We start from the raw sequence: 26,137 nt of genomic DNA on the forward strand, positions 1-26,137 counted from the left end.
CAAGCTGTTTGCCAACGGTGCAGAGATGTTCTACAGTCGGTGTCTGCAGAAGTTACAAAGAGCATTTGGCAAAGAATTACAAACGGGTGTGCACAGAGGGATGCAGCTCCATGCTGAAATTTCAACGACTTTTTCATTTTAGGCCACGTTGAATCGCCCGGGACTAACTACTAAAACAACCACTTAAAGGCAAAATTTGGAAGAATTGTAGAACATGGCTGCGCAAGATAAAATAGTGGTCTTCATAAAACAAGGCATTAAACAAAGGAAGTATTCTGAGGCTATAAAACCAAACACATTGTATTTGGGTAGTTTATTACATTTCTGCCTAAATGTTACACAGTGGACCTTTAATAAACGCATTGTACAAGGCAAACTGTGTTCTATGAAAACTGATTTTGTAATGAGTAAATAAACATGATAAATGACATGATCACAAAACAATCATTTGTGAATTCATTTTTACAAACTACTTCCTGATAAGGGAAGAATTTTTCACATGTGGATGTATAATTTCAACAGTCAATGTGAAATAAATGTAATTTGCTCAGTCATGCACTATGACATGATAAAGTAGTCTTAGTATTCTTCAAATATATATTTCTCATTTGGCAGAAAGAACAGTCTTGACCCTGCTGAGAGCATAATCATTCTAAAGGCAAAGAGGAATATAATCATATAAAGAACATTATAAATGATATCCAAACTTTCCTGGCATGGACGCTCATTCACATTAATCTATATTTGTATATAGATTAAATAAGTTGTCAGCACATTGTATAACATGCAGGCTATATTTTGATATGATGATGACATTTTCAACCATGAATGGAGAGATGAAATGCATTCATTTGAAGAATACAGTAAAACTTTAAAATGAATTAAGGAGTAACTGGGAATGGCAATTATCATTATTTTCAGCTACATTGCAGTTTTTTCAGGGGGGTATGCATACATTCAAAATAAGTTGAAAGGACTTTACAATATGGACATGAATTTGATTTATTACAATTGTAGAGGGGAGTGAAGATATCTTGAACTTGAATTAAGGCTGGTCAGAATGAATCTATATCAAATTGAAATTACATATTTTAATTTTGGTTATCCACAATTCACATTGTGCAAATGTAAAACTGAATCAACAATATCTTTAATGACAAATCTCAAACACATGAATGTGAAAAGTGATGCTACATATATATACATGTATATATATATCCTTCTGTCTACCAGGAAAAAAATATTGTCCAATCACAATTTTTAAATTTCCCAATCTTTGTGAGGTAATTAGAATACTTTTAATTTAATTTTATTTAAATTATAATTAGCCCCATCATTAATTAACTGCCCCACCCCTTCAAATCTGGTATCATTGAATATCCTCTGTAGATAGTAAAATTAGTTAATTCAGTAGTATGAGGTGGGAGGTTTAGAAATGTCCTCCATAGAGGACAAATTTGAACTACTGGTAGTCAGGAAGATATACGAGGACGTATTATGTAGGTAATATATTAGGTATTATTATTTAAAACGGCTAAAATTGTTCAACGCCATGAACACAATATCATTTTGAATTGTGGCGTGACAGTGACAGAAGCTCCTGTCACATGACCAAGGAAACTGCATTAAATTTTAATTTCCCCGGAAGTTGCCCATGCGACTTGGAGGCGCACCGGCTCCACAGACGAAACACTGCGCTATGGCCTCGTTCTGAGCCTCAGTACACGACAGTGGTGCACGTACCGAACCGGCAATCCGTCACCATCGACGCCTTGATCATGGACCTACGGTCCAGAGGCTTTTTAGGGGTCCGTCGGAGTTGTCAGTAATACTCCATAAGTACTATATTGTTTGATTTTGAGCACTGTCAATTTCGCACGCCCGGGGATTTAAAGCGAAGTGACAGCAGCAGAGGAACTCACCCCGGCTGCCGGTTAGCTAACTAGCACGCTAAAACAGTTAGCCAAGAAAGGGCACCACTTTCCTCTTGGAGTAAAGGACAAGGAAACAACCACACAGCTTTTTTCACTAACAGAAGACCGATCTGATCAGAGGCAGACCCCCGAGTTAACCATCCTCCATATTCACTACTGATTACCGGTAAGGATTTAACTAGCCTCTAGTGCACTGGAGCCTGACTTCATTTTTGTCAAAGGCACGCAGGCTAGGTAGGTAGGCTAGGTAACGCTAGCTAATGTTAGCAGGCCCCGGCGACTGTCACGCTGGAGGGCTGCTCCGGTAATGTCGAAAAGTATGGGCACGGATAAAGCCAATATTTCCTGGACGTATTGCTTTCAGTTCGCTTACGATTTAAATTCCCAGAGAGGCGCTTTGCTGACACCACGATAATGGTACCTAAGGTGACAGCCAGGGTTACTTTGCTCTCTTGGCTAATGGTTATCGTGGTCACCCTGGGTTTCGTCGTGTAGCCGGGAATTAGCCCTATTGCTAACTGAGTCGTGGTTTAATCGCGACGTTTTGACACCAGGTGGTAATGTGAAGCAATCATTAATTGTTTAAAAAACCTAATTGCGCCACAGCACCTCAATATGTATATCAGGTTAATGATTTGTGGCCTTAAAACTTTTTGGGCCTGTAATTAAATACACCCCGGTGGACAGGGTTGGGCTAAACCGCTATCGCTAGCCAACAATAATGCAACTGTAACTTATATCGGGGTCAAGTCTAACCACATTTCTGCGATAACCATGTTTTATGTTATTGTGTTTCTGCTAGTCAAGACACAGGCACGATGTGCTCTGAAATCAAAAGCGCCGTGTGTACTTTAAGGATTGAACTCAAACTCGGCATTGAGCCACGTAGCGAGATGTCTGATAGTGGGACACGTAACGTTAGCCGGCTGATGGCTAGCGATTTAACCTGCTCTACTGCGGACAGTCTTCTTTACAGGCCAGTGTAATTGCTTACGCTATACAATTTTAACAAGATGCAGGCACACTCGTTTCGTAGAATACGTAATATCGAACGTTTGCTTATAATGCTGTTAACCGCCACCACTGACAGAAACATATTGTAGTTTTGTGCACTGATGCCCCGTCGAAAAGAGGCATGGTACTAGCTAGCAGCTAATGATGGCTCTCTCTACCAGCAGGTGGATGTGTATGACACGTCTGCTAGTAGTGTTCGTTAGTTTTTAAAAGCATTACAATGTCTTCACTATTCGAGCACCATTATAACAATAATTAATTTCGATGAAATAACTACAGTCAGGTTTTAAAATAAAACTAGGGACATTATGTTCATAAAATTGACTACTGGGCCATTGAATTGATTGGCACATGTAGTTGGCAACACCAGGGGGCACTGTCTTCTGTTGCATATCCTTTTATTTAAACAGGTAAAAATCTATTTTCCTCAAGTGACCTGACCTCTGTTCACTGGGTAAATGAACTTCGACCTGAGGTAACCATTTTATTAATTTCACTCTTTTTTTGCATTAAACCATATTCAAATTCTAAATGTAGGGCACATTGAATATAGGTTTAGATTAAAATGTCATAAACCAGAAAATTATCATCATAATGATTCACCCCACTGTTCCATAAAGACCATCTAATTGAGAGAAAAGTTCAAGTTGAGAAATGTTGGGGTACAACTGTTCATGAATGTCCTGCTGCAGAGCCTCACAGTATGAACACTGGACGAGTAAGTGATATGTGGTTCCTGTTCAATCCCAAAACACAGTCCTGTGTGCGACGATGAGCGAGTCGTCTTTCAATTGGAAGGCCAAGGGTTTGATTCCTGGTTCCACTAGTCTACATGCCGTTGTGTCCCTGGTCAAAACATTTAACCACACAATGCTCCTTGAGGCTGTGCCGGTGGAGTGTGAATGGGTATAAAAGATGTGTGATATAAAAAGTGATTCACATAGCTGCGCTGCATGAAAGTGTGACTGAAACTGAAGTGCAAGGCAACCTTGAGTAGTCATCAAGACTAGAAAAGAGATATATAAATACAGATAATTGACCATATCAAAGTCAAACTATTTAATTGGCTTTGATAATCTCAAGTGCTTTGGTGTGTTTGGGGATTTCTTTTAATATATAATTTGCAATTTATGAGTATTTGTTTTGGATAGACAGTTTTTATATCCTTTTATATCCTAAATTCAGTCAAACCCAGAGCAATCTAACTGGGTTGGTAGTAGTCACACAAGCTGGAAGATCTTCAAAACACTGTAGGTCATCCCCATTATTTTAGCTATTTGCACTTTGGCCAAGGTGTGATCATTCAGGTTTGTGATTTTCAAAGCACGTTTAGCTGTGTAGTTTTGATAAGCTGTGGAGGAGTCCCCTCATTCCAATTGATTTTATAACCACATGATTCCATGATTACATCTGCCAAGCAAATTAACACAACATGTTCTACTGGAAGTGCTCTTATCACAGGCGAAACCATAGACCACACCCTTATAGGTGGTCACATGTTATCACACTAATGGTGCATGTCTTCAGACTCTGTCTGACTTTCTTTTTTTCTTTTGTATGGCTGCAGTTATAAGTAATTGCGATGTACTACTATCATCTGTTAGAAAACATTACTTGAATTGAAAGCAATTTCATCCAATTACCTTTGATTGTTGCATTGCTAATTCACAGTTATTTTTCCATTTCTTTCTCCTGTCTTAATTAAGAAGGCTGGCAACACAACGCCACCCTGATGCAGAACCACACAAGAGCGTGAAATGAACAAACCACCACAGCCTATAACGGGACCCACTTCTGTCCCAAACCCCTCCCCATCCCCTGGACTGACACAGGTGAGAGCCACTGACTTATACTTTCAAGTGATTTTGGGAGGTTTGTATGGCAACATCTATTCATCCTCTATTCTTTCCTCTCTAGGCTGCCTACGGCCCTGGACAGCCCCCTTCTCTTGTTTTTGCAACCCCCCCACCTCCACAAATGAACTCTGCACCACAGCCAAGACAGGTAATTTTCACTGTTCTTTTTGCTAGGGTTTTGTGTTCAGAGTAGGTTTGAGAACCATCCCTCTTCTGCACTTTCACATGGCTTCTCTTGCTATAAGGCTTTGGCTAAATCTTTGTATGTGTGCTTGTATTTGCCTCTTTGCTATCTTTCTCCTTGAGTGTCAATCTTGATTCTATTCCTCTCTTCTGCTGTCCTCCCAGTTTGCTGCAGGGCCTCGTACTTTACACCAACAGGTACTAACACCCCTCTTTTTCTTACCCCCCCCCCATCTACTTGGTTGAATGCATGCTTTCATTACTACATTTTGGAGATTTAGATAAGAATGCTGTAATGACTAAAAGATGACTTAATTTTGCTTAGTTTTAAAAGCAATGTCATGCATATATATTTTTCAACATGCATTAGCACCTCAGTATATATTTTTTTAAGTGTTGGACACTAGGTTAACGCATGACACGTTCCGTGTTCGTACGTGTTTACTTGCCAGGCACTGTTTACCAGTTAGCACTGTTGGCTGCATTAGCTTGTTTACCACCGTTATCGCGCCTACAGTCAAACTAGAGCGGTCTGTTTATTAAATGAAAAGAGCAGCGCTACAAACAACCAGCGTACCTGTCTACTGCGTTTGTGTGCCTCTGTTTTTAAAATTAAGTGTTACTTCAGAGACTCATGTTAAGAATTTGCCGTTAATGCGCCTAGCACTACTTTTTTTTTTGATTGTTGGATAATGTCTATGCTTCTCTGCAATTTTCATGTCGGTGTACCACCACATATATCGTGATGGTGACTAGAGCCCGCACGTATCCTCAATGTAAACAATGACAATAATATAAATGTATTCATCGAGGATATCCATGACAAATGAATGAGAGGATCTTCCAGGAGTTGTCACAGAGGGAGAAAAGCTGTTCATTCTCACCCTTTCCTTACTTTGATAATATTTTTTTTATATATATGAAAACAGTTTTTTAATTATGTCAGTCACTATTGTTGGCTTTATTATTGGCTCAGTGACAGGTTAGTTCACTAGTGGCAACTGTACCTCTAAAATGCCTTCAGCTGCAATCAGATTGCTGAGATGTAGTATTTTTCTGCACCGTAGGCTTCATATTTCTTCCACCAATTATTTCATTGTTATCTTTGACTGTTTTATTATGGTTTTTTTTTCGCATTAAGTCTGACTTTTTCTTTGTTTTTCCACTGCTGGTGGTTAATCAGAAGAGCTTTTTGTACAGATGGCTCTTTTGAAATGATAATCAGTTTTTGGTGTGGTTGTGACACATTGTCTGGGAATTTTATTTTATACAATTAAGTCGATATATTTGGACAAACACACATTTTGTCATTTTGCCTATGTACACCACCACAATGAATTGGAAATGAAACGATGAATATGTGATTAAGGTGTGGACTCGCAGTATTAAGGTGTGGACTTGCGGTATTGAACAGTGTGTTCTTGACTTGGCTGGATGTTGTGAAGGGATTTTACTTCACCAGCAAAACAATTCTTTCTGAGCCTCTGAAAATGGACAATAATGTATAGATGTATGTATGAAGTATAGAGATTTTTTTTTCTTCCAATACCTCAAAATAAAGATGAGAGTCCACACTTTAATCACATCTTGATTGTTTCATTTCCAATTCACTGTGGTGGTGTACAGAGAAAATATGTGTCTTTGTCCAAATATATGTGGACCTAACTGTTTATGTGAGTATATTCATGTCATTTACACTCCACGTGCCTGTAGTCGGGGAAGGCAAACGGAAACCATGCAATAGGGAAACACTATGCAGCCTATGTTGACTAATCAGTTTTGAGCTGTAAGAAAAGAACATCAGCCCTCAAGTCATGTGAATCAGTTTTAAAGAAAATTGGGCTGATATTGTGATATTTTGTGAGTTTGGTGCATTTCTCATGAGGCTAATTTATTTTTTGCACGGGTAGAAATCCCAAGTTTAAGAATCTCTGCAGTAGAGAAGTCTCCATATGTCAGACTGGCCTTTAAAAAATAAATAAATACCCTTGGTGGTGTATTTTTCTGGGACCCAATGCAGTCCTCGAATAGTAACACAAAACTCACTTTTATTTAGTAATGTATACTTGATTTCATTCGTCATACTCAAAACAAAATTTATTGAATAAAATAGATACAGATGCTTGATTTGGCACTTACATAGTTTGAGTTTTTTTTTGCAACATCAGTTTTGACATGCATCTGTAGCCCTTAAAATGTATCTTTAACCTCTAATATGCAAACCCAAGATCCTACTTGTATGTAAATATGTATATAGAAATGTATGTATGTGTGCAAAGAAGTGCATAGAGTTGTATGTATGTGCAGCTGTGGTTGTTCAAGCTTATTGTTCGTAACTGAGCGACACACTGCTGCCTTTCATCCCCCTCTTTCTTACACCATATAATCCAAACCTTCCACATTGTCTGTTGTCCTGTCCTCATTTTCACCTTAATCTCACTCCCTCTCTTGCTCTCTGCTCATGTGTTGCGCGGCTGAAGGGCGGATACAGAGCTCTACAGGTAACGGCTTTTCTTTTCGTCCCCCCACTCCTTTTTTAATTTAGGCTAATCTCAGTCTGGCAGGGAGACCCGACATCCACAACAATTGAGACTTAATACAGCCCAGCAACTAAACTTTCTGTACACTTTCCAATTTGCTGTGTGCATTGCTTCCAACTGGTGGCTGCTACATTCTAGTATCTTGGTTATGACTGCCATAGTAAAGAGACTAAATGTTTATACATACACGCACTGCAAAAGTTTCCTTGTGTTTGGTTAAAATCTTCATTCTTCCCTTCCCTCTTCCTTGTCTCCAGACCTACTATCCAAACAGACCAGCCATGGCCACCAATGCTCCAAGAGTACAAACAAGTAGTGGCCCTCGGCCCGTTGGACCTGCTCATGTCTATCAGCCCAGCTCCCAGATGATGATGATCTCCCAGCCGCAGCTGTCTTTTGCTGGTTCACCTCAGGGGTACTTCATCCCCCCACATGGACAGGTTGGTTTATGTGAAAACAACTTGAATTTATTACGGTGGCACATAATTTGTCAGGAGATTCACTTTGGGAATGCCTGCTTAAACTTCTGGAGTTTTCCTGTCCTAGAGAACTTATTTACTTGTGATATTGTCAGGGACTAAGTCTGTTTTCCTGTGTTCAGAACTACTGGTGTCACAAAATTGTCAAATTGAAAAATGTTATGGACCAAAGTACATTCTTTTCTGATTGACTCCATGAGCCTGAGAGGAGACTGAGCGTGACTTAGAGGCAGGTTGGGTTGTTACTAATGCCAGTATGTCTACCAACCATTTTAGCTCAACTGACATTATAGAACACCATTGCTATTGTGGTATGGAAGCCTCTAGTTAAGGGGTGTGATTTCCAACACAGGATCTAGTTGTGGGCCAATCACAAACAATAGACCACCTGATCATTCAGAGAAGCAGGGCTTTTTGAGAGGTGGGCCATTTGCTAAAAGGGAGAGTTTTAGACGGGATGACACAGCAGTAATGTATGCATGAGACACATTGTATGTTTTGTAAACATGTTCCAGCAGACACCGAAAACGGTATGAATGAGTAAAAGTACCAAAGTATGGTCAGATTTGTGTTTTTTTTCAGGCTTTTTTTCATTTTATTTCTGCAGTACCGGCCCCAATACATGCCTCCTACTCAGCAGTATCCTGTGACCAGTGGTACGGCAGGCTTTTATCCTGGAACCAGTCCTGCCGAATACCCCACTTATGGTAAGGGGTTTTTGCTTAAGACCAAACGACAACCAAGCACAGCCATAAACATAATTAACATGATGTGTGTTTCAGTTTCTTTCTTGAATCTTGCTTAACTATCAGAAACCTGACTTGTATTGACATCTAATGTTGAGGCATTTGCTTTCAGTTGGTATTCATTGGTGCACTTTTGCCCACATGTTCTTTGCTCGGTGTGTGTCATGGTGTTTTGCCTGGCTGGTTTTTTTTTGTCTTTCTGGGTCAAAACCCTGCAGTATACGGTGAAATGCCAGTTGCATGTGGTCTGGCTTAGTTTTGCTTTGGTCCTTGTTCTTTCTGTCTGTAGTCTCTCCTGACACTGCCTCGCAGGTTCCATGAAATGACTTTTAAAATCGTAAGAGATGGGTCGTCTGAAGCATGCACATCTGTCCACACTTATCTGGTGTCATAGACGAATGAGAGAGAGCTGCAGTCCCAAAACCATTATTTTACCATTTTGGGAAGAGATTTAACTATTTCTCTTGTAATCCTGCTTTCTCCAGCTTTAATGAATGTTTAAAATGTGGAGATAGACGCAGAAGTGTAAAGCATAACCACTGAAATTATAATTTCTTTTTTTACTTATCATTATTGGAAAACACAACCCCAACAAGCTAGGTCTGATGTAGGTCTCATTTCATTCTACAATGAAGAAGCACAAGTGTTCCTCCTAACTGGGGTTTGTCCTACAGATTCTTGTTTTTACATTTTTGGAGACACATATTACAATCCCACATTTTATTGACTTGTACTATATACAATACACACTCTATGAAATTAACTTCAGAGTTAACTGATATTTGAACATTTTCTGCATGAAAGAATAAGATGAGAACATGAGGAAAGAGTCAAGCCAAGGCTTTGTTCATTTCATGGAACCCCGTTAACACCCTGCTTCCTCTGGATCCTCTCATTAACTCATTCTGCATCTGTCTCCTCCTGCCCTCTCTCCTTATTTTCCTCTCTTCCTCTCCTTTGCTGCGTTGGTTCAGAGCCCTCTCTTGCTGCGAGGGAGAGGCGGGGTGGTGGGGGGAGAGGGGGTGGGCGAGAGAACAGCCGTCTCTCTCTCCACGGTGCTCCTCTCACCTCCCAGCGCTACCCCGGTGAGTAGTGTGTGCTTGTTTGGCTTCAGTAGCACTTGCTGTTTTCACTAGCCATTGTTAATGTGTCGTGTGTGTGTGTGTGCGTGTGTGTGTGTGTGTGACAGACACACAAAATTATGAATCGTAATTCATTCTAATCTGTGATCTAAAATGATTAGAAATCACTGAAAAAGTGAAGCACACTATTGTGCGATATCCACAAAATGAGGCAGGACACCTTTACTCGTGTTCTTGCTTTTACCAGTCATCAAGCACCCATCATAAGCGTGGCATTGCACGTTTAAATTTGTCCCATATGTATGTAATTTAACCTTTTAAACCACGATAACCAGAAGAACCTATTAAAACAATTCAACATAATTATATTTCTTACAAATAAACACATATTTTCACTCCCAAGTAATCACAATGACACTGAATTGTGCTGTTCACCATCTGCCCTAATAGTACTTTTGAAAATGTAAAATACAATTTACAGACTCTTAAGGAGTTAAGATTTTACTAATGCAAATTAATTTATCTGGATTTTTAAAATCATGTATTTTGTATTATTACAATGCAACATTTACAATATCAGAATATTTATAGTCGGTAATGCAGACATATATTTAAGTCTTAATATATTTTGTCCACTGTCCACTATTTTGTCTGTGTGTGTTGTCAAAATAGCTGTGAAACTGACATGGATTTACTAGGGCTGAATGATGAATTGCTTTTGTGGTAATGTGATATGATATAATGAGATTTTCTAACTGTGAGGCTGTGATTACACGCGCATGACTTGAAAGCAAGAGGCAGCACACGTTGCATGACTTGAGAGAGGGGTGCATGTCATGTGACTTAGAGGTGAGAGGAGGGCAGTAAGCTGAAGCTACCTGTTTTACAATGGCCTCAGTGTCAACAGAAGGACCTATTCTGTCAGTTGTATGAAACTATTTAAACTTAAAAAAAACAAAAAACACTTGGTTTGTTATGGTTGCTAACAAACATACTGACTATCATGTGTCAGACTGCGTGGTTGAGGGAGAGATAGAGTGAGGGTCTGTGAGTTGGAGTGAATAAGAGTGTGTGTTTGAGTGAGGTGAGAGAATGTTAGTGTGAAATGTTGAAAGCCTTGTATCACGCAACTCATTGTATCAATTTCACAATTATTTCTTTTTCTGTTATGAAGAGAAAATGTTCTCATAGATGACAGAGTGTCAAGAGGCACCAAGGAAGTTTCGACTGTTGTATAATACAGATAAGGAATGTAAAAATGAATTGGTTACAAAAAGGTCCAATTACATTCTTTTTCTAACTCGCTCAGCTCCAGATTTTACAGACCGTAGTTATCAAAAGGCTAATGTACATGGCAACACCTTGGAGTCTGCTTACAACAATTACACCCATAATCCCTACAAACTGCCTGGCAGGGATTACGAAAATGTGCCACATTAATTTTTGGTCATAACCACAGAGGAAATGGGTCTTGGATTGATGGTAATTTTAATGTGAAACTACGGTGACATTTTATTGCCTTCTCAGTCATGCTGTTCTTTTTCATTCTATCCTTACAGCTGGAGCATACTACCCAGCTCAGCCACAGTACCCTCCATCTGTTCAGCCTGCACCAGTCATGATCAACACCCCTCCGCAACAGCAACAAGCCCCGCCTCCTCAGCAACCACCGGCACAGTCACAAGGCCAACTAAAGCGAGAACGTAAACCGGTAGTGTGTCACAACAAAAGAGCAACACATCTCTTGTCTGAGGTCAAAGAATTTTTTGAATAGAGGGGGAGAGTGTATTGTCTGTTTCATGTGGAACTTTCTCTTGTTCTTCAAAATGGCAGTAGTAATTATGTTTAGTGGCAGCTCTAGATCAGTGGTGACAGGATCATTACATTTGGTCTGTAAGATTATGTTACATACTTAACCAGTGTTTGTCATTTCACCTGATAGATAAGAATACGAGACCCCAACCAGGGCGGACGTGACATCACAGAGGAGATAATGTCGGGTGGAAGGTCCACCACCACCCCAACTCCTCCACAGGTATTGTCTCATCTTTACTCTGAGCTAAGCAGTGTTGTGTACAGTTAAAGAGATTATGTTTTATGGATTGTTGCTTATTTAAGTAAAGTTTCCTATTTTTGAAATACACCGTTGTCAGCCATGCTACTGACTTAGTGTAGGACGTGTGGCAAGTGCAAAGGCCACTAAACCTGTAGCTTGTGTGTAAGTATTGTATAGTTTATGGTATAAATACCAATATTAAGATGATAAGTTGGTACATTTATAACAAAATCACTATTAACATTATGTAAGAAACAAGATTTGTGTTTTTTATAAAAGTCCACATCTACAGAAATGGTAAAGCAAAAAAGGCTTTTGTTCCATCCAGTTTATTCATTCTTTACCAAGGTTGTTGGACATGTTTTCCCATCTTGAATGACACCATTTCAAATCATCTGCTGTGAGCATAAACGAGAGAGATTCTGGTTAAAGGGGAATTCCGCTGTTTGTCAACCTGGACCCTATGTTTCTAAATGTGGGTGTGAATAGTACTTAAAAATTGTTTTTCCCTGTAAGATTACACTGCAGTGGCAGTGTAATCTGATCCACTGAACTAATTATGAAACTTTTTGTAAGTACTATGCACATGCACACCCTGATTTATAACACACACAGGGCCCAGGTCGAATAATACCACAATTCCCCTTTAATTGCAGGCATTTTGTAATAATCTTCATTGAGTGTAGATATCCTTATCAAACTGGCAACGTTGCGCTTTTCCATTGTAATTGTTGCTTAATAAGTGTTTTTGTTGTTGTTGTTGTTGATTATAGGCCTCTACAACAGATTTAAGTCCTGCTCAGACCAACGGTGAAGTTGTACAGCCCGCCAGCACCGTGACGAGCCAAGGTGAGTACTTTTTATTTTTGTTTGCGTAGAAAAAATTCTAGTGTCCCGTATTCACATTTATTTATGGACAACTTATATGTGATGATTTCTTTTGTGTTATGGTCAAGATGAAGACATGGAGCCTCCTGCTAGCGCTGATACTCCTCCACCTCCTCCAACAGCAGAGATGGAGCCCGTGGTGGAGCCCGTGGTGGAGCCCGTGGTGGAGCCCGTGGTGGAGCCCGTGGTGGAGCCCGTGGTGGAGCCCGTGGTGGAGCCCGTGGTGGAGCCCGTGGTGGAGCCCGTGGTGGAGCCAGTGGTGGAGCCAGTGGTGGAGCCCGTGGTGGAGCCCGTGGTGGAGCCCGTGGTGGAGCCCGTGGTGGAGCCCGTGGTGGAGCCCGTGGTGGAGCTCAAACAGGAAACGAGCAGCCAGGTGACGGTGTGCGCTGAATTAGTCGCTCAATCTGTGGCCACAGCTGCTACTGCCGTTCCATCCACATTAATAGAGGACCACCAGTCTCCCTCTCCCCCACCTACCGCTGTAGCATCTACTCCGCCTACTGAAGAAGAACATAAAGACATTACTAAAACTGGGGACACAGTAGATGCTCCTGTCAGGCCCTCGGCATCATTAGCAGAACAAGAGGCACCTGTCAAAGTGGAGGAATCACCTGCTGTTCCAGTTCCACCTGAGAAGGCACCAGAAAAGGAAGAAAGGACAACAGAAGTAGTGAAAGAGGAGCAGGTGGCCAGCCCGAAGTTGGAGCCTGCAGTTGAAGTTGCAGCAACAGTTGCCCCTGTTGAAGTGGAAAAGGAAGAAGCAGTTGCAAAGACAGCAACTGAAATGTCCCCACCTCCACCCTCGGCACAGGAACCTGCTGCTCCACAGACACAAAATGCTGCACCTGAACCGGAACCTGAACTCACACCCACTCTAGATGAAACAGAAGAACCTCCTCTCTCGAATGGCCTTCCCCAGGACATAGAGGCACTATCTGAGGATGTGGCACTTACTGACACTACACCCCTCGACAAACCTGACCCTACTCAAACTCAGGAACCCACACCTGTGGGTAAAATGGCAGCACCAACACAGGAAGAGGTGGAGGAGGAGAAGGACGAGGAGAAGGAGAAGGAGGGAGAAGATGGGAAGGAGAAAATTGAAGATGCCCCCCCCACCTCTGTGAGCTGCCCTACAGAGGAAGCTACTATGCAAGGTAGAGTAGAACTAATCAATGTGTAATGTACATTTTACACGAGTATTATCATTTTGGATTTCCCATTACAGTCTTCATTCGATGCACCTTTCAGGTTCTGAGCTTTGGAGCAGATTGATATCACATGAATTTATTTTGTGGTGTGGTCATAATTCGTTCAGTAACGGAGTTTGGTACCCAACAACAATACAACCTTTATCCTTATCAGATATTAGTGACAAATGAAATATCATGTTTGATGCAGACACTCGATAGACAAAGCAAATAAAATTAAAAAAACATTGAATTGGTGCTTGCACAATTCAGGAAGCACTGCATGCATTTAAAAACCCATCATATGTGAACATCTTCGTAAAAGAAAAAATAAATATATATCTATATATAATATATAGATATATATATATATATATATATATATATATATATATATATATATATTAAAAAAAAGATAAATGTGTCTGTGTTTGTCTTTGATCTGAGCTTGATGTTACATTCCATTTAGTACAACATTTCTATATGCACCATTTTAATGATAGCGTTGTCCTTTCTTTGAAGCTGCTCAGTCTCTGCCAAAGAAGAGGAGAAACATGAAGGAGCTCAACAAAAAGCCCATTGGAGACCTCCTGGATGCATTCACAGATGTGCGTATCAACCCAGATGATCTCAGTAGTTCCAGTAACATTTAAGGATATTTCTTTTTCAAACATGACATGCTGTTTACTCGTCTCTCCTGTTTTGTTTGCCGTAGGAGCCCGTTTCTGAACCCTCGTCCACTCAGGCAAACCCTGTCCCTGTCCCTGTTGCTCCAGCTGAGCCTCCCACTGAGACTCCAGATGAGACTTGGGAAGAGCAAGAAGACAAGCAGAATGCAGAGCCTGACGGACCCAAAGCCACGTCTGAGTCAACTGAGCAGAAATACCAGTACAAAGAAGGTACATTATCACAAAGATTCAGAAGGAACGGCGACTATGACGTTCATGCAGCCTTTACTTAAGTGCTTAGCAGCAAAGCAAACACACAATTTTATATATGTGTGTATATATACAATTAAAGTTACAGTAAGCAGAATTTTTTTGTTGTGCTTTATTAATAATTTCATAATGCCTGCTGATTATACCAATCAGACTAGTCTTGTAGGCAACTTTTCCCATCTGTCTTTCTGTTTTTACAAAGGTGTACGTAAATCTGTTTGTGTATTCTCGAGCTTGTGTCCTCTAGATTGCTCTCACATTACGTTTAATCTTTTTTTTTTACACATTTCTCTGACATCCATTAGAACAATGGAAGCCGATAAACCCAGAAGAGAAGAAGCAGTACGACAGGGATTTCCTCCTAGGCTTCCAATTTATTAGTGCCAGTATGAACAAACCTGATGGTCTGCCTACCATCAGTGATGTTGTCCTAGACAAGGTAGGTGATCATTTGCCTGAATTTGCTGTGGAGTGAATGAGCTTCAGTTGCATTTGTATACTGCATTATGAATTATCATATGCAGATGCAGTTGTATATAACGTTCTTGACTAACACAAGCTGAAGGAGAACAAACTGAATTCCTCTTGACCAGCACGGGCTAGAGAAGTAGGCCCATATCTGAGGGCAATAGGTTTGCAGATGGTGTAAGGTTGGTGCAGTTCAGACTGGTTTTGGGGGACCAGGGCACATCGAGGGATTTATTGGATTGTACAGGATTGTGTTAATATGTGGGACTTGGACAAGTAAGAAATCTGGTTCTTCACATGCAAGAGCTCTCCAGATTGTTTTGCTATAAGTGTATAAACAATATTGGGGATGAGCTAATACGATAGTCAGTATCTGTCCAATACTGGTCAAAATCAATGGATAAGAATGTACAATCTGTTACTATCCAAAAATCTTATGGCATTTTTCAATATGCACAGACTATAAAAAAGTAACAGTCACATTGTGAGCTGTTAATTTCTTCTTTTTGTGAGAGTAATATGGTTTAGTCTAATTAATTATTTGTGTAATGGCTTGAGATGACTCTGCACAAATGTGTCAACAGCTGCATAGTTTAAAAGGTCTAAAAATGACTATCGTACTCATATCGCCAGATACTCAAACCTGGAAGTTTTAGGTGGATGAATGTTTATCGCATCTGTTCAGTGGAAGTGTGGGGGTGGTGAAGGATCAACTATAAATTTCATGTATAGACCCTGGCAGTAAGAATTCCTCACCAACAGATGTTATGGACTGGATCTTAAAAGCTAATATGTATGTATGTATGTATGTATGTATGTATGTACGTAAAACACGGACAAATGGGTGAATCAGATTTATAGCTGCATGGAAGTGCGTTTTTTATTGAGTTTAGATGATATTTGACATGTTTTTCTTTTGTATGAGCACAGACGTCATTCTATTTCTAACTATAACTTTAGGTGAACAAGACTCCCCTGCGACCTGTTGACCCAGCTCGACTTATAAATGTTGGTCCAGATTTTACTCCCTCGTACTTGGGTAATCTTGGAAGCAGATCAGTGGGAGGACCACGAGGCCCGGTGAGTACATTTCTATTGTTTCTTTCCGGGGTGGTTGCCTTTTAAAAAAAGTTTTTTTTACCCCTTTTTGTGTATTTGAGATTTACCTTTGGCTAAGGTTTGTGTATTTGTATCCCCTTCTTTCCTTTCAGCCTCCTGGACCACGTCGCTCCCAGCAGGGTCAGCGAAAGGAGCCTAGGAAAATCATAAGCAGTATGTCCTTCAGTGATGACGTGCAACTCAACAAGGCTGACAATGCATGGAAGCCCACAGGGAAGAAGCCCACTCGCAGCCAAGCTGTAGAAGAAGTTGTAGAAGAGGGCAGTGAGCTGTCCAAGACCCAGGAGCTGCTCAAGCGTCTGCGTAGTATTCTCAACAAGTTGACTCCTCAGAAGTTTCAGGATCTGATGAAACAGGTGACAGATCTGCCGATCGATACGGAGGAGAGACTGAAGGGAGCCATTGACCTCATTTTTGAGAAGGCCATCTCAGAGCCCAACTTCTCCGTGGCCTACGCCAACATGTGCCGCTGCCTTATGGGAGTAAGTCATGCGACTGTACCTGAATCATGCACTTTTTTCTAATTTTCTGTCAGACATTTTAAGGTACCAATTGTACTTACTCTTTTCCTCCTTCAGTTGAAAGTCCCCACTTCAGACAAGCCAGGGGCTTATGCCAACTTTCGTAAAATGCTGCTTAACCGCTGTCAGAAGGAGTTTGAAAAGGACCAGGATGATGATGAGATCTTTGAGAAGAAGCAGAAGGAGTTGGAGGCTTCCAAAGAAGTATATTGCAATTTGTTTCTTAGATCACAATGCGAACTACAACAGCCTGTCTTTTTTTCTCTGAACTGATCATCAAACACCTACTTGATGTCTTCCTGCAGGAAGACCGTGAGCGCTTAAAGGCAGAGCTAGAAGAGGCCAGAGACCAGGCCCGCCGCCGCTCTTTAGGTAACATCAAGTTCATCGGCGAGCTCTTCAAGCTGAAGATGCTGACGGAGGCCATCATGCATGACTGTGTGGTAAAACTGCTGAAGAATCATGATGAGGAGTCTCTGGAGTGTCTCTGTAGGCTGCTCTCTACAATTGGGAAAGATCTTGACTTTGAAAAGGCCAAGGTACGCAAAGCATGAACCTAAGTGTATCAATTTGAATCTGTTTCTCATGATGACTTTACGTTTGTGCCACTTCTCTGGGCAGCTGAATATTAGTGATGGGATTGAGGAACTCACGAAACAAATCATAAAAATCTGTCCTGCTTATAGGGCTGTACTGTATACATCACCATTGCAATATTAATTATTAGGCATGATGAACATATCACAAACCTGATCTGGGTTAAATGTTTCCCCCATATTCAGTCAACAGTTGAGTCAGTACCAGGCCGTGTGCACCTGCCGTTAACAGTGTGCTACGCACCTTGCATCTCAACTATCCTTAATGTGATGGGCTCAGTGTTTCCTCCATTATTTCTTTTGGAGCAGCAGGTCAATGTGTGTTTTTAGAGCGTTTCTTGATTTCTTTCCTCTCCTTTTTTCCTTCCTCTCGTGTGAGCACACGCAAGGAGTGGAGTAAAAGTTAACTCAAACGAAATGTTTCTCAAAACATAAAAAAACATGCTGAAATATCAGCGCATGTGACCCGCACCATTGCTTGTACTCAAATGGGTAACACAGCTGTGCTGCAGCAGTGGCTGCACGCACTGCGGCTGTAGTAACGTCCTTTATTATAAATGACATTGAAGTATTAATAATGCAACAGCGTGGTTATGAGGGTCTATACTGTGAAAAAGAAAATGGAAAGACGCATACATGAACATCAGCCGAGCCGACTTTATCACTTCCTTTTACCCTGGCCTTCAAAATGAGCTTACTATAAAATCTCTACTTTTTAAAAATATTAGTATTAATACATAACAAAAACACTTATTTGCATCTCTTAATTTATCGCAAGCGATATCGTCATCGGAATATTCAGCAACGTTATTGCATGATTGCCTAAAACCTTCCTGCTTATTCATATACATGTCATGATAGCCATGACTCAAAAGGTTTTTTTCCTGTCAATTTCAGCCTCGTATGGATCAGTATTTTACCCAGATGGACAAGATCATCAAAGAGAAAAAGACCTCATCCAGAATTCGCTTCATGCTGCAAGATGTCTTGGACCTCAGGAGGGTAAATATCAATTTCATCCACGTATATAGTAGTCCCCATGACATCAAAATCAACATTTTAGTCACTTAATCACATATGTTGCTTGAAATGTCAACTAAACTATGTTACATAATATCAAAAGATCCATTTTTCCAATATTCCGATGGGAGTTCAGAGACTCCTATACCCTCATTGTATCTAATTCAGTGCTGTATGATTCTTTTGGTTCCTCACTCAACCCAGTGTACCATCTCTATTCATAACTCCATCATGGGGATGAACTTACAGTTCTCCATTCTCTTCCTCCATTCTCTTCCTCTTCAGCAGCACCTTTGGCACTGTGTAACAGTTTAAATATATTAAATATATGATAGAAGTGTCTTCATTCTGTACCTCAGAAACATTACTCTCCGTTTCCGCTATGGCCAACAGCACCACAAAGTTATCTAGGCTTTCATGCTGTGTCATAGCTGTAATGCCCATTCAGCATTATGGGCTGCTTTTTAATACCAATCAATATGATGGCAAGAGACTCCCTCATAACTCTGACATGAGAGCCAAGTCAAGATGACTTTAAAGGAAGATGCTAATGCTCAGAAGTAATCCCTCATTTGGCAGAACTGTTACTGTATTCTGGTGTGTAAACATGGAAACATTAATAATCTCCCATCTGTCCCATCCCCACAGAATAACTGGGTGCCCCGGAGAGGAGAACAGGGTCCTAAAACAATCGACCAAATCCACAAGGAGGCAGAGTTGGAGGAGCACAGGGAACAGATCAAAGTCCAGCAGCAGATCATGTCTAAGAAAGATGGAGGTGGTGGAGGAGGAGGAGGAGGAGGAGGTAGAGGCGGAGGCGAAGGCAGAATGGGTGGAGGCATGGGGGGCCGATCTCACACACCGGGAGGTAGCCGTCTTAGCCAGCCTCAGGACGAGGGATGGAACACAGTGCCCATCTCCAAGAACAGACCCATTGACACTACCCGCCTTAGCAAAATCACAAAGGTAACTGACTTTCTCCAAGTTCTTGTCTAAACTCTTCAGCTTTTCACAGATTATGTATTCTAATTGCAACCCTTTGTACCTAAATGGTTGTGCAAGCTTTCTCCTTTTTCATCTTTTTTTTTTGTCCTTGCAGCCTGGTGTCCTGGACTTTAATAATCAACTGTTGGCTCCAGGAGGCAAAGGCATGTGGGGTAGCTGGGGAAAAGGCAGCAGTGGAGGGACTGGAGCTAAACCAGCTAGTGGAGAGCAGGGTAAACTACTTTTCTTCAAGTAAAATGAATAGTTCATGAAGTGTATTGGGGGTTAATTGTCTTTTTTGTTTTGCTCCTTGTCAGATTCTGGTCGTCCAGCGACCAGCACCCTCAACCGTTTCTCTGCTCTACAGCAGTCTGGTTCACTGTTGTCTTCAACAGAACCTGATCGCAGAGTTCCTCAGAGGTATTTATTTTTCTCAACTGTGCTTATTTTTAATGCTGCTTGACTGATGAAATGTATTTCAAGTTACTGATATTAGTATTTATTAAAAAACAAAGGACAAGATGGTCATTATTCCTTGAATGGCATTTTTGGTCCTGAATGAGTTAATCCACAATGGCCTTAATATTTTCAAATCCTCATAATTTTGTGATACCTAGTGGTGAAGTTGCAAAATAAATCGGACTGAAATGAGGGCATTAATGTCCTGTAAAAACAGGAAAGACACTGGTTTCTGTGTAAACATGAAGGTGCAGCATGGGTGGATAATGTGTTTTAGTCCTTTTGCACAAACTCATAGCTTCAGGTAATTATATACTGTGCAATGACATGGATTGCTGTCTTACTCGCAACTTCTAGGTCAAGCTCCAGTCGTGAGCGTGGTGGCGACAGGGACCGGGGTGACCGCGAGAGGGATCGCTTTGACCGATTTGATCGCAATGAGGGACAGGACGGTCGTGACGACAGGAGCAATCGTAACCAAATTACAAAGAGAAGCTTCAGCAGAGAGTCGCAGGAGCGTGGTGGCAGGGGCGGAGACAGCCGGGCCTCAACTGAGGCTGTGCGTCGTGTCGCCAGTATGACTGACGACCGGGACCGAGGAAGCAGGGACCGAGGAAGCAGGGACAGAGGCAGCAGGGACAGAGGTAGCAAGGACCGAGGAAGCAGAGACCGGGTTCCAAGCAAAGCTCTTCCAGGTATGATGCCCCAATAGCTAAATGAAACCTGAAGTAGAATTGCCGATCCAGATGAATTCGGAGGGACTGAGCTTTAACATGTATTTTTTTCCTTTCTGCAGCCAAGCGTGAGAGTGCTCCCACTCCTCCTCCTTCTCTTCCTAAACCTTCTCTGACTGAGGAGGAGGTGGAGAAAAAAACGAGCGCCATCATTGAAGAATACCTTCACATCAATGACTTGAAGGTAGAAACATCTGACGCTGAAATGTATTTAAATACTCGCATGTAATCGGGCTGTCCAAAGAAATGACCATCATCTCTCCTCTTTGTCCTGTAGGAGGCACTGCAGTGTGTGGTAGAGCTCAACAGTACCTCGCTGCTGTATGTGTTTGTGCGGAATGGCGTTGAGTCTACACTAGAGCGTAGCACAATCGCTAGAGAGCACACAGGCCTGTTGCTACACCAACTTATCAAGGCAGGAACATTGCCAGCACAGCAATACTACAAAGGGTGAGCACATGGTGGATTTTCTTTTAATGGATGATTTATTTATACATTTGTAACTGTTAGCAAATCTGTCATGAAAGTGAGGTTGATTGCTCTGTGCTTTTTGATGTTGTAGGTTAGAAGAGATCCTGGAGTCAGCAGAAGACATTGCCATCGATATACCTCACATCTGGCTCTATCTGGCCGAGATCATTACCCCCATGCTCCATGAAGGAGGTATCCCTATGGGACAGCTCTTAAGGTGAGCTGTGTGATGATGCCCTACTGTCATCTGTCACATTGTGTCAGACATATGGACTTATTTAATACTCCTATGTTATTTGAAAGAGGCAAGAATGTGATTTGTTAATGTGTCTTTAGCAATCTCGAATTTGCTGTCAAGTGCAGGTCGCAATATCCCATACAAAAACTGAATTTAACTCTAATATTGGTAAATAAAAGAGAACATTAGTTTAGATGAAATGAGAAGTTTCACTCAGTGTAATTGTGTCTTCAGGGAAATCGCGAAGCCTCTCTTGTCTCAGGGGAAGGCTGGTGTTCTGCTGGTACAGATCCTTAAGTTGCTCTGCAAAGATATGGTATGTCCTGCATAAATCTTAAAACTCTTATCATGGATTCCTCAACATTCACACTTTAACGGTGTGTTTTCTCTGATCTCATAATGTGCAAAGAGTTGATGTGTGGTCTGGTTTGTCCCCTGTTAGACCCCTAAGAAGGTTGGATACATGTGGACAGACGCTGGGCTGAACTGGAATGACTTCTTGCCCAAGAATGAAGACGTCAACAAGTTTGTCACTGAGCAGGTCTGTGGAAGATTAACACGTATAACCAAAAACAACCACTTCAAAGTTTTATGGTCGATCATATCTTAGGGATAGGAGTCATTCTTAATTCTGTTTATGTGGATGTCTTTGAAGACATGGGGATATAAATCAATGCCTGTAAGCTTTCATACAGAAAGATTAACATGTGTTTTAATCTGCCAATATTTATAGCTAAGAAATAATTTCTTCTTCATTGAGCATGCCTATAAACTGTGTAAAGTCGATATACAGTCTTCAAAGTTAAAAATATCAATGACTTTAAAACTTAAATAAAGGCTGCTAGCTTTAATTTAAATATGCAGATTATTTTGAAATTCATCATGTACAGGTTCCAAATTTATGGTTGGATTACCAAGAGTATTTTCAGACTTTCTTTTTTTATGCATTGCAGAAAGTGGATTTCACAGTAGGAGAAGAGGCAGAGTTGGTGGAAGTGGGAAAGAAAGTCCTCAGTGGCGAAGACCTCGGCAAACAGCTGGACAGACTCCTTCAGGACAAGGCCAGCAACCAGCGCATCAGAGACTGGGTTGAGGTAAATATTCCATGCAGGTTTTTATTAAATACATATTAAATTTCAATTAAAGTCATTTGCACATCAAGCGAAATTCCTTTTTAATAAATAAGTGGCTTCACTGGATGAAAATGGTGGAAATAACAGGCTACAGCAAACATTGAAGAAGAGTCGTATTGTTTTAGGATCTTAAACTAAGACATTTTAATTTCAATCCGACTTCCAAGTGAAAAAAAAAATAAAAAGGTAAATATTTGTTTAATGTCATGCCATCACTAACGCATCATGATTGGATGTGTACATGTCAGATGCTTGACTTTGGAAAAAACTAATGTGACAGCTTGACTGGATACAGATGAAACAGACAATGGTATTGACGTGTGAATAAAGTACTTGAATTGAGTAAGTTTTTCTTCTTCAGGCTAATCTGGACGAGCAGCAGGCCGCCTCCAACCAGTTCATAAGAGCACTGATGACATCACTGTGCCAGTCTGCCATCATATGTAAGTATGATTAACATAGCTGTTTGTCTTGCGCTATAACTTTGCCCTGTTAGTCTCTCCCATAGACCATATATCAGAATGAATGTTGTCTTTTGGTTGCAAAATAATTCGCCATTTTTGCTGCCTTAAGACGTGCGATTTTGACCGGCACAATGACAGTTTTTGTAAACTGAAATTTACAGACGTTAACTATATCCAGGCATCTGGGCTATACCAGCTGTCAATGCTGTGTTTTGTGGTCTATTTTCCTCCATATGGAAGCATAATTTACAAAACTGATGCCATGTTCTGTAGAAGACTGGAAACTATAGCGATATAGACCATAAAACCCCCCAGAAAAATGTTTAAATCAGTGAGTAGTCGACTTCCAATCAAACAATTTGCCACCAGGAGGCAAATTGCTTCTTCCATCATTACTATTTCAGGCTTGATTATTCGATCCTGATGACTGCATACATTGATGTTCTGATTCTCCATGATGTTTTGGTTTTTCCCTGTACAAATGTTTGGCATTTGCATTGCATTTCTTAGGCGACAACCCGTACAGAGTGGATCCACTTCAGATCAATCAGAGAGCCAGTTTGCTGCAGAAATACCTGTCTGATGAGCAGAAAGAGCTGCAGGCCCTTTACGCCCTCCAGGCTCTGATGGTACACATGGAGCAGCCTGCCAGTGAGTCTCCTGCCATTACTCTGCCTCTGCTGGTGGTTAAGTGTTACTGCGGAGCACGCAGAGGTTATACAAGTCGATAAGCACCTAGAATGCAGTAGTTAAGATGATCCGCAACAATATTTTCATACCTGATGATCAAGTTTTATATCTACAGTCTGAACAGTGCGTTTTGTTGTCGTTGTTTTATTGTGTCTTGCTCGGGTTAAACCCTTTGAAAACCAAATACAGATAGAAATACAGTTGTACAGCTTCTTTTATTTTAGGTTAAATTAAGAATAACGATGCCGATTCGAAATAGCTGAATGTACAATCCCATTTTACGAATATACACATATAGTATAAAACAGCCCACCAGGAACTTCACAACTGCATAGATTTTTTTTTTTTCAATGAAATGCAGTATTATCAAAAGACAGATCAAGTGTTGCCTGATTGTTTAACTCTCTGCCAGCTGTGTTCCCTTTTCCCCTCACCCTGGTCTGATCTGTGCTGCCCTGCGTTCTTTCTGTGCAGACCTGCTGCGGATGTTCTTCGATGCCTTGTACGACGAGGACGTTATTAAAGAAGAGGCCTTCTACAAATGGGAATCCAGCAAAGATCCTGCGGAGCAAACGGGCAAAGGTGTGGCCTTGAAATCCGTCACCGCCTTCTTCACCTGGCTCCGTGAGGCAGAGGAGGAGGAGTCTGACAAGGAATAAAAAGGAGCGAGCTGACTGCTGCCGCCCCCCTCTTTTGGCAAGGCGGGGACAATATTGCCAGAGAGGCAGACTCAAATAAATCCTCAGTGAGGATAAATCTTTATTAGTTGGTCTTTTCATGGAGCGGTGGACTCTGAAAAAACTGTCATGTCTCTCTACCCTCATTATTCCCTCACCTGCTTGTCACAGTGAGTCAGAACCAGACCTGAAAGATTGCAATGCCTGAAACGGATGATAAAAAAATACTAGTTAATGTCAAAAAACGTGGGCCTCCAAAATTTAAGTGTGAGTGCGTCAAACGACAATGTTGAGGGGGGAAAAATGATAGAAATAAAGTACCGAAAAACAACTTGAACTGAAAAAGCAAGGTGTGTAAGTATTCCACAATCACTACGAAACTTGTTGGCACAATATAACAAACCAGGCTGCTTTTCTATGGTTCTAGATCATTACACATCATGTCTGACATGATCTGCGAGAATAAACAGCAGCGGGGCATGTGGTGTAGTGATTCCCCAGTACATGGGTGCCATCTTGCCATAAGGCGTGTTCAACGCAAACACTGCTCTTCTTCGTCTTTGTCCATAACTGGAGTGTGCAGCATGACTGAAGTGTGTTTCTATTAATTATACAGGTGGATGAAATGTTGCTAGAAAAAATGAATATGAACTAAATTTGACAGATGGAGGTTTTTAAAGCAAAGGTTGTCTATTTTCCTCTTCCCCTTTCCTATCATGAACTTGTGGTGGACCGAGACAGAGGACTGATGTTGACCTCGACTACTCGGGGTTGGTCTTAATGCTTCCTCAAAGCCATCCTCACCCATCCCCAGTAGTGAAACCACACTGACTGACTCCTCATCTTTACCTCTTCTGTACTCACACCTGAGCTGTATAGAGGGCACTTAAATGACAGAGTTACCGTGAAAACTTGAAATCTACAGAAAATTGACTTGATGAAATATATAAAAGTTAGGAAAAAAAAAAACAGAAATGATCCGAAAGCCTTTTCTACTTTAAGTGGAAACTCATTTCAGGAGCGTTCTGTAAATGCATAATACAAAAAAACAACCTTTTTCCAGTTTTATTTTTCAGAAACAATGAATTGCTGTTATAATTGCAGTGTATCCTTTTCCAACAGCAGTTGTCCAGATGCAGAGAGGTGCTTTAGATAATCCATTGATTATTAGTTTTATTGGAATTTTGTAAATACATTTTTTTTTTTTGCTTTCTTTATTTAAGAAATTATTGCTTCCTTTGCATCTGAAACTGGAAAGGTAAGGTAACGGAACATTGCAAATAAAGGACTTACTAAGTTGCTGAGCAGAGTTTTGTACAAGTTTGTGTGAAACCTGTTGGTTTTGTGGTACATTATGTGGTTTTTGTTGTAGCAGGGACACGTCATTGTGATACTGGACCGAAGTAATAAGGTTGAGTGTCGGCCAAGATGATCCAGTTCAAGTAGTTTGTGTGTAAAAAAAAAAAAAGCTTGCGTGTGCCGAGTGTGGAGCACCGGCAGAACGGCAAAGACGAACAAAAGGAAGAGTGTGTTTCAGAAAAACAATGTTCACGTGAAAGTCAAATTAAAGACACTTAAATGATTCATTCTTTATTTACATCTTGAGCTCTGAAGGCGTCCAGTTATAATGTACTCATCGTATCAACGGATCTCATCA

General features: G+C 40.9%; 1 protein-coding gene across 1 annotated transcript; it reads left to right on the top strand.

The window, feature by feature from the left end:
* The first annotated feature begins 1,699 nt into the window (after nucleotides 1-1,699).
* On the top strand, nucleotides 1,700-25,896 carry eif4g1a (eukaryotic translation initiation factor 4 gamma, 1a). Its single transcript, XM_083889416.1, has 30 exons — nucleotides 1,700-2,100; nucleotides 4,655-4,780; nucleotides 4,866-4,952; nucleotides 7,785-7,967; nucleotides 8,614-8,713; nucleotides 11,394-11,545; nucleotides 11,777-11,869; nucleotides 12,664-12,739; nucleotides 12,847-13,935; nucleotides 14,491-14,576; nucleotides 14,684-14,867; nucleotides 15,212-15,345; nucleotides 16,335-16,454; nucleotides 16,586-16,975; nucleotides 17,072-17,218; nucleotides 17,320-17,553; nucleotides 18,508-18,612; nucleotides 19,279-19,596; nucleotides 19,730-19,847; nucleotides 19,932-20,034; nucleotides 20,431-20,768; nucleotides 20,870-20,991; nucleotides 21,085-21,257; nucleotides 21,370-21,495; nucleotides 21,751-21,832; nucleotides 21,959-22,057; nucleotides 22,470-22,610; nucleotides 23,011-23,092; nucleotides 23,624-23,764; nucleotides 24,278-25,896. Exons 2-30 carry the CDS (start codon nucleotides 4,706-4,708, stop codon nucleotides 24,460-24,462), a joined length of 5,283 nt encoding a protein of 1,760 aa, XP_083745542.1. The 5' UTR covers nucleotides 1,700-2,100; nucleotides 4,655-4,705; the 3' UTR covers nucleotides 24,463-25,896.
* Nucleotides 25,897-26,137: the final 241 nt, after the last annotated feature.

Source organism: Microchirus variegatus, assembly GCF_963457635.1.
Source record: "Microchirus variegatus genome assembly, chromosome: 5".
In the NCBI taxonomy this organism is placed as follows: Eukaryota; Metazoa; Chordata; class Actinopteri; order Pleuronectiformes; family Soleidae; genus Microchirus; species Microchirus variegatus.